General features: G+C 42.9%; 1 protein-coding gene across 1 annotated transcript; it reads right to left on the bottom strand.

Annotated features, from left to right (window-relative positions):
* Window positions 1–12,421: 12,421 nt before the first annotated feature.
* On the bottom strand, window positions 12,422–14,598 carry LOC147335236 (uncharacterized). The gene is made up of 2 exons (XM_086286048.1): window positions 13,264–14,598; window positions 12,422–12,551 (listed from the first exon to the last, which is right to left on the bottom strand). Exons 1-2 carry the CDS (start codon window positions 13,953–13,955, stop codon window positions 12,422–12,424), a joined length of 822 nt encoding a protein of 273 aa, XP_086142174.1. The 5' UTR covers window positions 13,956–14,598.
* Window positions 14,599–14,975: the final 377 nt, after the last annotated feature.

Raw genomic sequence — 14,975 nt, 5'->3', positions numbered from 1 at the left:
CACTGCTGCTCAATCACAGCTGCCTGATCAATGTTTTTCATTAGCAATTTAGCAAAGCTGATGGTGGTGGTGTGTCTGTGTGAGTGAAAGACAGAGGGAGAGAGCGACAGATTTTCTGTTATAACCTTCATTTTATGGAGGCACAGTGTGAGCACTCAGGTGAGCACTCAGGTCGGGCGGTATAGTGTGAGACCTGCATCGTGACCTACCAACTTCTAACCCCTGCGAGTCAATCATGCAGTTTGAGCAGGAGCTGAATAACGTGACTGAAAAAAATCGCACAGTGTCTGCCCAGCATTAGGTTTACTGTCATCCGTCTGTGTCGGCGTTTGTTTCCCTGTTGGCCATGCTTCTTGTTGTGGTCATCTGTTGTCTTCCGGTATTTTCTCCGCAAGCGACCTTTCCTCGACCAATGAGATGAGCGGTAATCTGAATTGTCATACTCGAATTGTCATAAGTGTGCTGTCAGCTCATTGGTCACAAAGCAGGAGAGGGGCTGGGAATTATGTTTTCAAACAAAGTGTTAATTCCATTAACATTTATAGACTACTTTTGATTCTCACTGTATTACGGGACAAAGTGCGTCCCTTATTAGCTCAATACGGGACGTGTACTTTTGTTTCTAAATACGGGACGATTCCATTTTTTAAGGGACGGTTGGCAACCCTAGCAGCTTCGTCCATTTAGAGTTGTGTTTCCAGACATTTGAAGAATGCAGCCATCTGTAAGCTCTCTTTTTGGTCTCAGACTCACTTTCTTAACCTTTAGTACCGCCACTATGTTTACCAGTCACTGGCTAACTTTATGTTCTTCATGAGAAGATTAAACAGCTGTCTGCTGCTGCAAAAACCAAGGCTACAAAAGAAGTGAGGGAGTTGATAACGTGACACTAATAGGAAACTGACTACAAAACTCTGTGAATTCAAGAAAGGCTGTAAATGTAGGCAATTACTCTCCTCAGGGTTTTCATTATAAACAACCAATTTCACATTGTCCTGACTGCTGTTACTAAAACATCACTTATATTTGGGTGATAATTGCTGTAAGGTAACATAAGTCTGATAATTGACTAACTTGGGGGCCGACTGTGACTAGATGAATGAGGACGGGAGGAAAACATCAGCTTTGACAAAACTGACAGTTAAACCGTAACCTGCAGTTCATTTAATTATCACTAATTTTAAAATTTTCTCACTTTTGCTAAAATGCTGGCTTCAGAGCTACGCTAATTTTGACTTCACCCTCAAATCATGTTGACTTTTTTCAGCACTGAAGCGGCAAACACGCTGTTAATCCCATCGCAGCAGCGCACATCCTTCTGCAGCAACTGTTGAGTCAGGTTCACTGAACCGTCTGCAGCAGAAACTGTAATTCACTGAACCAGCTGATGTTTTGCCACTCTTAATTTATTTTCTCCTGAAGTGGCTTCTGCAAGAACTTCTTCACGGTCTTTGGTCTAATCCTCCTCATGGTTAGAAAGTTGTACACTTGTAAGATGAATACATGTTTCCAAATTTCACAAGCATCTACTTCATGATAAATCTATTTTGTTTACTGGAGTATTTTCTTCTGATCAATCTCTGAATCAGGGTTTCTTTTCCTTCAACTGGAATTCTATTCAAATTACCCACATCCCCCCACCAGGCACTGTGATATAGTGGGAAGAAGCTAACTACCTAAGCAATTAAATATGTATTTTGAAAACCTTAACCTCCTTTGTGACTGTGCTTCCCACTTGGACCCTTCAGGACCCACTGGGTCCCTGAAGTATTTAGGATCCAGTATAAAATCCCCACCTTAACCAAAAGAGCACTGCATGCTCAGGTTTCCCACTCTGTGGCTGAACATCTCCAAGTTTACTTTGTTTCTATTGTTCACCCAAGTCAGACAATCTGAAATCATTTACTGTTCTGGCCTTCAAGGCCATGAATGTCATAATCCGGGTCAGTGTCCAGTCTTTTTCCATCCTGGTTTTGCTTCTCTGCATCTGATTGCGCACCTACACCTCTCCACCTGTCTTCCATCTGCAGCAATCAGCAGGATGGTACTTAAGACCAGCGTTGCCATCAATTCTTTGCCTGTTTGCCAGCTACCTCTTGATGGTAACCAGGCTTCGTAACTTCTTGTTTCTATGCTCATGTCAAATCCTTACCTTGATCTTTTTGTGCCTTTAGCAGCCTCGTCAATTCACGACTCTACTCACCCGCAACTCCTTTCTCTGGACGCTGTTCTCGGCTTCATTCTTCAACTTGCTTCCCTGGACTTATATCTGCTTACTGCACCCACCTGCCTGTCCTCCTGCCCGCTGACTTCTCTGGACTGCTAGAACACAAGATGGTAAATGGCCTGAATTTGTATAGCGCTTTTCTAGTCCCTGAGGACCCCAAAGCGCTTCACACTACATTCAGTCATCCACCCATTCACACACACATTCACACACTGGCGATGGCAAGCTACATTGTAGCCACAGCTGCCCTGGGGTGCACTGACAGAGGCGAGGCTGCCGGACACTGGCGCCACCGGGCCCTCTGACCAAGATCAGAACCCCACTCACTCCTCACTTGGCAACACAAGCCTTACCCCTCCACGGCAAGTAAGCCGCAGATCAATAACCAACATCTCTCCACTCCAGCTTCCATTGCCAGATTCTAACCATACTTTACATCGTTTCAATATTTCCTTCTCAAAGATTCCCCCTGCAAAAACTTTTTTGAACTTTCCACAATGGAGCTTTTGCAGTTTGTGTTGTGCTGTTGTCTCGTGTTGTGGAATTTTTACGTTATTCTAATGTGTTTGCTGTTCTGCAGGACATAAAAGTTAATGTAGGATAAACTCATCTTACCTGAGCCAGGCCACTGAAATATTATTAAGTGGAATAAATAAACCTTCTCAGTGTATCCTGTGCCTTACATGCTTTATTGATTATTGACTATATACATAACTTGTTATGTGAAGCATTTGTTTTTGCAAACCTGGAGCTCTGCATAAAAGTGTATGGACAATGAAGACTTCATGAATAAACAAATAAGCAGACATGCACTTATTTCATTACAAGTCCCTGCCAACAAACTGGGAGTTTGAAATTTAATTATTACAAAAAGAAAAAAAATCTAAAAGTACAAAAGATAAAGTCATGGGGTCAAAAGGGAGACACGAGAACCGGAGGGTTTAGTCTGAGCTGAAGTTTAAATGAATGTAATTATGTGGTGGTAATGGGCCTGCTCTGGTCTGACTTCCAGGCTAATTCAATTAAGAGAATGAGAAGAGGACATGAGTGTGAAAGAGGTGAGCAAGATATGTGTATACAGCTGTTGAACAGACAAAAGTATGTTTGCGAGAAATAAGTGTTGTTAAAGAGAGTGAAAAGAGGGGGTGAGTGGGTGCACATTGAATGATTTGTGCGAGAAGTGGGTAAATAGAAAAGGATAAGAATTTATGAGTGTTAGAGAGAGGGAAATGGAAACTGAGTGAAAAGGAGAAGAAGAAAAACATGCCACAGAGATAGATGCTATCGACTGATTGCGGACTGTTTCAGATTTCCTTCTTTTTATCCCCCCATCATTGTTCTGCAGACAAAAAGGTCCAATCAAGCAACAAGGAGACACCATCTGCTCACATCGCTCTCTTCACTGCTGTTAATAGACTCCAATTATAATTAGCCTAAACTAATCTCAGTAAGAGGTGTCCAACAAGTTAGGGGCAAGGTGACAGTATTCACACATACACACAGCCATACAAAGCAGGCACATTTATGCTATATAAGTACAAGTACAAGCAAATGCTGTGATTTCAAAAAGTATGAGCTGCGACTCTGAGCTGCAGAAGTATCAGAATCAGAGTCAGAATCAGAATACTTTATTGATCCCTGGGGGAAATTATTTTTTGTTACAGTGCTCCATTTTAAACCAACATTAAGACAAGACAGACAATACACTAACTAAGAATAGTACAATATATACATATATATACATACATACATAAGTCACTTATAAAAGTAGTCAGTGTGTAGGAATTGTAGCTTTAGCACCACAACAATAACACACCTATTGTAGAAGAATATTATATGTTTCTGGATAGTTTTGTTCCACTGTCAAGCAAACTTAGCTGCAGGAACCAAAACATGTTTTGGGGACTAGGGTTTACAAACTTTTCTTTCTGTAGTAAAGATGTGCATTTTTAGCACAGTTCCTTTTGGGAACCGTGAATACACACAAGCCGGAGCATGCATTGTGCAGATGAGATGATTGAATGGCAGAATAAGTCTTCCCCTATGGAAAAGAAATAGTAAAAACTTATATGATTTACTCATGAAAGTGGCCACTTTCTCATTACTTTCATATATTGTTTTGGTAAGTATCCAAAACATACAAGTTTCATTATATAATTTTTCAAGGGATCTTTAATCTGTTTTCACTCTTGTATGCTTTTCATACAAGTTTCACACAAGACAGATACAAACTTTATAAGATTTATATATATATTTTCCATATGGGCTTGATGTCTGCACAGATTCTCAATCATACAGGTCATGCTAGTCTAAGGAGCTTGGAAAGAAAACTGCTGAACTGAAGTTTATTGAAGATGTTTCAAGAAAAGTGAAATGACTTTGAATAAGTCTTCGATTAAATTTTAAAGTATGAAAGTTGAGTATCTCTTTGTTATAGTCCTTTAACTGGTTGTATCTGCAAATGCTGAATGCAGACAGGAAGATTCATGCATAGAGAACTGCATTAAAATACCATACATGACCAAAATATATGCATGCAGTCTATTATAACCACCCCGTTGTCAAAAAGATGTATCCAAGGAAACAACAAAAGACTATTGAACTGCTTTTAGTGAGGCAGTAAATGCCATTTCATTTACAAGACTAAACTTAACAAAGATGAGCCATCAAATGTAGCAGAAGCACAAAGGAAGTAAATAAAAGTTGGTTTCTCCAGGGCCAGATGATAAAAGAAGAAAATAACACACAATTTAGAAAATACAATTCACTCTAACCAAGTGGGAATCACAGCTTGTGAAACTCTGGGGACTTCAAAGTTAATGTCTGACAATGCCTCAAGGGTTATCTAGGGTACCCCCCAAACTGAAACAGATTACTTCCAGAAAAACACATCCACTAAAGCCAAAAACAAGACTAATCACAGTACCCACCCACTAACACACAACTCCGCAGCCAAATGTTCAGAAAGATTTGGCCCTGGGGTGTGTTGTCCAACCCCACTAATGCTCGTATGGAATTTAGATGTGGCAATCAGGCAGTCAAGAGCTGTGGAGATCAACAGATTGGTGCTGCAGCTGCAGTGATGAGGACACTGTACCAGTCTGTCATGATGAAGTGTAAACGCAAAGCTCTCAATTTACCACTCGATCTATGTCCTTGTCCTCACCTATGGTCACGAGCTGTGGGTAGTGACCGAAAGAATGAGATCGTGGATACAAGCGGCAGAAATGAGCTTCCTCTGAAGGGTGGCTGGCCTTCCTTAGAGATAGGGTGACAAGTTTGGCCATCTGAAAGGGGCTCAGAGTAGAGCCGCTGCTCCTTCACATCGAAAGGAGCCAGTTGAGTTGGTTCGGGCATCTGACAAGGATGCCTCCTGGGTGAGGTGTTCCGGCCATGTCCCACCGGGAGGAGGCTCCGGGGCAGACCCAGAGATTATATCTCTCAGCTGGCCTGGGAACGCCTTGGTGTTGCCCCGGACAAGCTGGAGGAGGTGGCTGGAGAGAGGGAGGTCTGGGCTTCTCTGCTTGGGCTGCTGCCCTTGCGACCCAACCCCGGATAAGTGGAAGAAGCTGGATGGATGGAAAAACAATTATTATAAACACCAGGGCTAGAATCCATATAGACCACCAAATGCTGTATTTCCTCATCTGAGATTCTGGTAGGTTTTCTGTTTTTTGGAGATTGGGTGCCTTTTCACTCATTTTCAGGCCAGTCCTTGTATATCACCATTTATAGAAGATTTTTGTTTGTTAAACACTGACCTATGAATCAAATATGCTTTATCTTTAGGTATTTTATTACTAGCAGCCTATCAAAAAGGAACATAATTTATTTCCTTTTCTCCAGCTGAATCTATGAAAACTGCCTAACATAACAGTTTGAGAGACAAAAAGTAATACTTTTTCTCCAAAAATATTATTCCAAATGAGCTATTAGCCAAGAAGATGGCATATCTCAGCATGGTGTGCAGAGTGCCTTTAAAAAATTTTAAGAAAGGTTGAAGACAAAAAAGTGCCAGACCTAAAAACCTGTCTGCAGAGTATGAACAGTATTTGAAAGTCATGTCCTTAAGAAACAGTTGTGTAGAATCATACTGTCAGATTTCGATCCACCATGCAACACCATCTGGAAAACACCGGAGGGGCACCGTAGAGAGAAACAGGTGGGCGGTTATAGCAAATATATACACTTCGACACAAAATCAGCCAACCTAAAATGACAGGTCAATGCACACATAAATTTAAGAAGTCTAAACACAGAGTACACAGTTCTAAGCAGACAATGGCATTTAGTTCTGCTGTTCCCAAATTGTGAACAGCAGACAACTTGACAAGGTGGCTGTGCATCTAATCGGAATAAGTGCGTGTGGAAGAGTCGAGACAAGACATGGAAATTCAGCCATAGGAGAAGTGCTTGTCTTCGGTGTTTTGGCAGAAGTTTGAAGATGACAAAAGAATAAGTCTTTTCCCCATTTGGTTTGCAGAAGATAAAAAATAAATGGTGAGAAAAAAGAATAAGGTTAAAAGTAAGAACTATAAAGACAGGAAAATCTGACAAAGCACTCTCTAGTGGGCACATTTTAACACATGAAACACAAAGACCTTTTTTTTTGTAAGGAAATACTCCTGACCCTATTAGAAGAGGTCCAAAAAGAAAAGAAAAACACTTAGAAAATATTGACAGAGTACTAAAACAATCACAGAATCTCTGAAATTGTGTGAAATGAAAGGAGCGCTTACCGAGCCTCCAGCCACTTGGGTGGCTGTGCAATCATTTAAGGCTTGAAAATGACATTTCAGCTTTGCCGCTGGGACATCAACAAATAATGCACAACTCTGATAACATGGAAACAGTCTGACAATTTGTTAATGGCGTACAAAAAAGACCATGAAGTAACACAGCTCTGCCTTTTAGCCATCTTAGGGATGACTTGACTATTACCCTTTAGTGCATTAAATGGGTTCATATAACGGGTGTTTTGTCAGAAGTCATGCGTAATTAGCATGCAAATCCTGCTGAGCCGGAGGGTCAAAATGAATGGCAGATGATTAACTAAGTGAGTGAAGACCAAAATAAATCAAGCAAAATTTAAGCATTCATATTATGATGAATAAAAGAATAAACAACAGTAAAACTGAGTACATGGTGTTCTAAAACAAAGTCCACCATGAGGTTTATTTTTTATCTCTGCAGTAGCACGTAGGAAGCCCATTTAGCACAGTCTGTACTAAATGGCTGTTATATATCTTTAGCTCATATTGCACGATTTTAACGTGTGTCAAAATAGATAAAAAGTCCTCATGACTGCATGATGAGCATCGCGAGTCAACGTCCAGATGTCAATCTGATGACCGACTGAAAGTCATACAGAAAAAGATCACACCAGGTTATTTCTATTGAAGCTGGTTCTACACGCTACTGAATCATGGGCTGTGCTTAGTTTTCTGGAGGACTAAATTGTGTATTTTGGCTTAGTTTTTATTAAATTCAAAATTATATGGTTTAATAACTCATGTGTTGTTCTTCTAGGATTTTATTTAAATAACATTAAGACCTGGTAAGGTCTGAATAAGGTTTACATATCCCCATATATTAGTTTAAAAAAAAAAAAAAGGCCTAATGAGAGCAAATATACAGTTTTTGAGAAAACAATGCACCTTTACGTGGACACCAGGTGCCATCAGTGTAAAAGGCCCCTTACAATGCTAATATGGAAGCTTATAAAAAAGATTTTACCTTCACTGCTATTTCAAAATGCCAAAGTAACATGATGAGATGCATCATTTCTTCATCTTTAATTGCATTCTTATCATCAAGAGAATCTCACAGAGTTCCTGAAACTCAACATGGGAAATTAAAAAGTTGAGCATTTTTAATGTATTGCTGTCTGAATTTCCTGCCTGGAGAAACTGCATAAATAGATTTTATTGCCTGTAGTAATCCTGGAGGCATTATGTCTACAGTAGGACAACATCACCCAGTGTCATATGTCCGTGTAAAAACCACTGCCCTGCCTCCAACCACTTAGCTGCCCCACTATTTATATCTGAACTGACTGCAGTCACTTTCAGGCTATATCTTTTTCCATCATCTCTATCCTGCTGTCTCATCCATTACCAGACCTTTTTTTTTTTTATCTTTTCCCCACACCTTGTACTTTTCTTTTTTCTTAATTTAGCAACTTCATTCTACTCCTAATCTATCTGTTGCCCTTTTACCCCTTCACCTAACCTTTCTTCCATTTGGTCTTCATACACCTCTCATTATTCTTCCTCACCTGCTTTAGCTGTCACAAACCATTTTAGCATTTTCTTTTTAACAGTAGGCTTGCTCTTGCTGTGCACTAAATATATGCTGTTTAAGTAGCAGATAAAAGACTTTTAGCTAATGATGCTTTTAGCTTTTAGCCAGATTAAAAGATACCATCCTACTCTGAAATATTCTCCAGATGACTCTAATGTTGCTAACAGAATAAGCAAAGTGCCTGACAAAAGTTACAAGGAAATGATAAAAACAACAAAGCAGACGCCAGTGCCAATAACAGAAGGTTATTTTGGAGCCACTCTTGGTTGGATCAAAAAGTGAAGCTGTCCCCACAGTTTCAGTTTTATATTACTTGGCCATTTAAATTGTCCCAGTCATGCAGGCCTAGAGACCAATCAGTTTGTCACTCACTCGAGTGACTTCTTCAGTCTCAGCTGGCTGCAGGTTTCCCAACCTTAAAAACAGTGCATTTGCATAATGAGTGAGGGTAGCACCACTGACTAACAATGGGCTGTAAACAACGGGCCTCTGTGAGTGATGAAATGTTTCTCCCACTGAAACTGCTACATCCAGATAAACAGAATCAACTTTTGGCTTATTCTTGGGATATTACTTTAGTTTCATAAACTGTTCTGTGACTATAATCAGGGACAGCATATGAACTGGTCAGAACATATTAAACGTTTTTCACTTTTTCATTTTCTCTATAAAATGGAAGAAAATGTTTTGAAATGATCTGCTCGCCCAACCAATATACAGTTTACGTACCACATAAACAGAGAAAACCCACCACTAACTGACTCCATCATTTATTAACATGTATTATTTTCAGTCATGTGGCTAATTTTTCTATTATCTCATATTTTTAGCAGCACTAATTGCTTTTATTATGCAAGATAATTCCCAAGTGCATACGCTCAGAAAACACATATTGCCTAGTCACTGGAAGTCAGTTAATCTGCTTATTAGGATGAATTCAACACAACGCTTATTTTTCTTAATACTATAATTAACCAGTCCTTAAGCATTTACAGCGCTTAATCCATAACTAATGTCTTGTGACTGTTCTCACTTTGTTCACAGATGAAAAAAACTTCAACTGGCAAAACTGTGTCTTATAGAAAGGCTACGAGCAAAAGTCTCAGCACAAACATGTGAAGCTCATACATCTGCAGTTACGATTGGCCCTGGACATGTAAAACACCTGAAAACTAACCAGGTGTCAGCCTCAGGGCCGTATTAGTCATAGGTGAGACAGGCTGTCGGACATCGCCTAGAGCACCTGAAACCAGTACATGCAGCTTGAGGGGTGCTAAAGAGGAGGAAGACATATTTTGTAATTGCTTCTGATGAATGATCTCCAATGGTTTGGTGACATGGTTAAGAAAACAAAAACACCTGCACACTCCATTAAAATGCTGACTCTGATTCACTTTGTCTATCTAGATGTGTATTGCCAATTTATAACTACATATATTAGCAGCAACATGGATAAAATTAACATAATACAAAGGCATGACTAATCAGGTCAGAGTCTCCTTATACCCTGAAAATGATAAAAATTAGTAATGCATAAAGGGATTAGAGTAAAGATGTTACAGCAGAGTCTGACTTGTTGCTTTGCAAAACAGAGGAGGAGAAGTAAAGGCCGACACTGGTGGACGGTCTTCCCATTTTAGCTACATCATTGTTATGGCTTTATGGAGAATAATGTTCCTTTCTGCCCAGCCTCATACAGCTACAGAACAGATTTCCATTTACTGTTAATGTACTAGAGATGGTGAACATGGAATGTAAGTCACAGTACAAATGTTCATGTTTAAATGTAATTAATACTACATTAACCAGTTACTTTGTCACCGTGAACATAGTACTGCAGTACTGGGCAAATGTCTTGAATTACAGTTTCTTTCTTGTAATTTTTTTAATTGGTCTTGAGCAATAGTTCTGGTGGTCTGAACCTCTTTCCAAGTTTGAACATTGGTTGCTTTTCAGTCCAACTCTTGTACTTGAGTTGTTTGTTTATTAACAGTGACCTTATTAATCATTCAGTCATAAAACATGCACCCTACTCAAGGGATGAACCAGTGCTGTGTATGCACATGCCAGGTAACTTAGCAAAGAACCAGTTTTACATTTTATCTTTAGACACTTTGTTACTAGCACAAAATCATGGAAACACAATTTATTGCCAGTTCTTCAAATAAATCTATTGAGTATCTATTAGTATTTATGTGTAAAGTATCTTTCATAGCTATAATATTTTTTAAACTAGTATTTTTGCACCAACAAGTTGATTCCCAAACATGAAAACGTGCCATATTCCAGCATGATAGTAGCCAAATATCTGATTGACAACAGCTTGAGTTTACAGCATGACAATGATCCCAAACACAATGCCAAAAACTACAGTAAAAACATATCTGGACAGAAAATCACACAATGAAACACTAACAGTCATGAATTGGCCTCCGCCGAGCCCAGACCTCAACATTATTGAAGCAGTTTGGGATCATCTAAAGGCAGTCAACATCCAAAGAAGAGATCTGAATGTCCTTCAAAAAGCCTGGAGAACTATTTCTGAAGACTGCTTAAAAAAAAAAAAAAAAAAAAAAGCTTCCTTAAAAGAGTTCAGTGATGAAGAATAAAGGTGGCCGCGCCAAATATTGACTTTCAAGCAATTGTAAAAACTCCATTTTTCATTCCATTTCATTTATTTATTTTGTTTCACACATTGGAACAGCAGTAATTCATTTCCCATACACAACCTTCTGTTAGGTGTGGCTGTGTGCAGGCAGGAATAGGACCCAAGGTGCAGACTCCGGAGACAGACGTGAACTCAAAAAAGGCTTTAATTTAATACTCAAAATATAACAAAACTAAAAAAAAACTCAAAACAAACTTAAACTAGAGAAATGACAGAACACACAGCTAAGAAAACGGTAGATCGCGACACAGAGAAACACTGGGCTTAAATATACAGAGGGAGCAATCAGGGAATGAGTAACAGGAGGGAAACACAGCTGGGGCAAATCAGAACTGACGAGACCAAAGAAGCGTAACCTGAACACACTGAGAAAAGACGGAGACCTTCAAAGTAAAACAGGAAACACATAACACAGACTGAACAAAGACACAGACTCACATGCAGGCACTACAAAGGGAACAGAGACGTGGGAACAGGGCAGACACAAACACTGACTGAACACGGGGATATAGGAACTTAAGATACACATAGACGCGAACTAGACAAGGGGATGCAGGTGATAGGGGAGACAGAGCAACTAAAGAAGACAGAGACCTAAGCCATAAGACAGAACTCAAAGAAACCAAAAACTAGACAGTATAAATAATATCATAAACTCAAAAACCCTGGGTCGACGACCCAGGCATCCTAACAGTACCTCCCCCCCCCCCCCCCCCCCTTAAGGGCTGGCTTCCAGACAGCCCAAACCAAAACATCAAAATCAAAAAAACAAAAACAACCCAACCAGGGTGGGCGGCGGGGGAAACAGGATGGAGGGCTCGAAACAAAACAAGGAGCCAAAACAAAAAAGAAAGAACAAACAACGGAGCCTGGAAAGCAACAGAAGAAAACACAGGAACAAAGTCCAAAACAACAGCACCAAGGCCCAGGCATAGTCCAAAAGCAAACAAACAAAAGAGCTCACGAAAAGCGCAGAGGCCCAGGCAATAGTCTCAAAAAAGTTCAGGGGGCCGGCCCGGAGGCTGACAGCACGATTAGTCCAAACCCGGGCAGTTCAGGGGGGCGGCCCGGAGGCTGATGGTCCAAGAGCCCAGAAAACAGTTCAGGAGGCCGGCCAGGCGGGAGGCACCGACGGCGACCGAGCAGATCAGGAGGCCGGCCGGGCGGGAGGCACCGACGGCGACGTAGTTCAGGGGGCCGTCCATGACGGCAATGACGTCCAGTCATCGGCCGGACAGGACGTGCAGGACGAGCAGGCCGGACAGGACGAGCAGGCCGTGCAGGACGTGCAGGCCGTGCAGGACGTGCTGGACAAGATGTGCAGGACGTGCTGGACAAGATGTGCAGGACGTGCTGGACAAGATGTGCAGGACGTGCAGGACGTGCTGGACAAGATGTGCAGGACGTGCAGGACGTGCCGGACGTGCAGGAACAGACAGCATGGAGACCTCAGGAGCAGACGAAGCTGAACACTCGGAGACTGGACCAGGCGCAGCAGAGGCAGAGGCTAATGGCAGCTGGACGGGCTCCTCAGGCCCTCCAGCTGACGTGGCAGAAGGCTGAACGGGCTCCTCGGGCCCTCCAGCTGACGTGGCAGAAGGGGCTCCTCGGGCCCTCCAGCTGACGTGGCAGAAGGGGCTCCTCGGGCCCTCCAGCTGACGTGGCAGAAGGGGCTCCTCGGGCCCTCCAGCTGACGTGGCAGAAGGGGCTCCTCGGGCCCTCCAGCTGACGTGGCAGAAGCGGCTCCTCGGGCCCTCCAGCGGAGACAGGTGGCTGAAGCGGCTCCTCGGGCCCTCCAGCGGAGACAGGTGGCTGAAGCGATTCCTCGGGCCCTCCAGCGGAGACAGGTGGCTGAAGCGATTCCTCGGGCCCTCCAGCGGAGACAGGTGGCTGAAGCGATTCCTCGGGCCCTCCAGCGGAGACAGGTGGCTGAACGGGCCCCTCGGACCCTCCAGCGGAGACAGGTGGCTGAACGGGCCCCTCGGACCCTCCAGCGGAGACAGGAGGCTGAACGGGCCCCTCGGACCCTCCAGCGGAGACAGGAGGCTGAACGGGCCCCTCGGACCCTCCAGCGGAGACAGGAGGCTGAACGGGCCCCTCGGACCCTCCAGCGGAGACAGGAGGCTGAACGGGCCCCTCGGACCCTCCAGCGGAGACAGGAGGCTGAACGGGCCCCTCGGACCCTCCAGCGGAGACAGGAGGCTGAACGGGCCCCTCGGACCCTCCAGCGGAGACAGGAGGCTGAACGGGCCCCTCGGACCCTCCAGCGGAGACAGGTGGCTGAACGGATGACCGAGGAGAGGAGCGACGGTGGCGTCGCTTCCTTTTAGACGAGGGAACAGGAACCAGTGGAGAAACGGAGACCTCCTCATCCTCCGACCACACAGCCGCCAGGAAAAAGGCAGGCGAACGGACAGGCGAACAAGGTCCCAGCTGGCGTGAGGAAGGGGAGGAAGCCTGCAGTGGCGATGAAGCAGAGTGTGCGTTGTCCTGCGGCAGCGGTGGGGAAGATGTAGTGAGGGAGAGAGCAAGCTCACTAGCCCTGACTTGCTCTCTCCAGGCAGTAATGGTGTTCCCCAACTCAGTGTCTCTAGCAAACTGGCTAAGCCGGGGATTATGCCGAATGATGGCCTCCACCGCGCTCAGCCCCACTGCCATGGTCCTTAAATCCGGGGACTGGGCGATGCGGTCGAGCAGGCGCACCAGCCGCTCCATCTCGCCGTTGAACTCAAAGAAAAAGGAGTCTGCAGGGTCCATGTTCTGGTCGCGATCTTCTGTTAGGTGTGGCTGTGTGCAGGCAGGAATAGGACCCAAGGTGCAGACTCCGGAGACAGACGTGAACTCAAAAAAGGCTTTAATTTAATACTCAAAATATAACAAAACTAAAAAAACTCAAAACAAACTTAAACTAGAGAAATGACAGAACACACAGCTAAGAAAACGGTAGATCACGACACAGACACAGAGAAACACTGGGCTTAAATACACAGAGGGAGCAATCAGGGAATGAGTAACAGGAGGGAAACACAGCTGGGGCAAATCAGAACTGACGAGACCAAAGAAGCGTAAACTGAACACACTGAGAAAAGACGGAGACCTTCAAAGTAAAACAGGAAACACATAACACAGACTGAACAAAGACACAGACTCACATGCAGGCACTACAAAGGGAACAGAGACGTGGGAACAGGGCAGACACAAACACTGACTGAACACGGGGATATAGGAACTTAAGATACACATAGACGCGAACTAGACAAGGGGATGCAGGTGATAGGGGAGACAGAGCAACTAAAGAAGACAGAGACCTAAGCCATAAGACAGAACTCAAAGAAACCAAAAACTAGACAGTATAAATAATATCATAAACTCAAAAACCCTGGGTCGACGACCCAGGCATCCTAACACCTTCCTTTCAATTAAAGTAACACTTTCCATGCATGAAAAGCAGCAGGAAGAAGAATAAATTCTTATTGACACCTGCGCCCTATCTGTGACAATACAAGTAGGCAACCAAAATTACACTGCGACAATATTCTGCACATAACAAAACAAAACAAACCAAACAGAACAACATACTCAACAATGAACAATACCACTAAATATCAAACTAAAAGGATAATTTTTTTCTAAAATTAAATTCAATTATTTTCAACTTCTTCATACTGGTTTATCATTCTATTCTTATAGCAGATTTTAAATTGAGAAACGTTTGTACAACACTTAAGTTGATCATTGAGAGAATTCCAGTTTCTTATGCCTATGACTGTTGGACAC

This window comes from Aulonocara sp. 'chitande type north' Nkhata Bay, linkage group LG3, assembly GCF_057382095.1.
Source record: "Aulonocara sp. 'chitande type north' Nkhata Bay isolate Kocher_YH1m ecotype deep benthic linkage group LG3, A_spYH_male_GT1.1, whole genome shotgun sequence".
In the NCBI taxonomy this organism is placed as follows: Eukaryota; Metazoa; Chordata; class Actinopteri; order Cichliformes; family Cichlidae; genus Aulonocara; species Aulonocara sp. 'chitande type north' Nkhata Bay.
This window is presented reverse-complemented; position numbering and strand designations above follow the sequence as displayed.

Excerpts from the sequence above, each read along its gene's own strand:
- LOC147335236 (XM_086286048.1), bottom strand. The coding sequence starts at position 13,955 with ATGGACCCTGCAGACTCCTTTTTCTTTGAGTTCAACGGCGAGATGGAG. Across the intron at positions 12,552-13,263 it reads CCTCCTGTCTCCGCTGGAGG|CACGTCCTGCACATCTTGTC; the intron begins GTCCGAGGGGCC and ends CATCTTGTCCAG.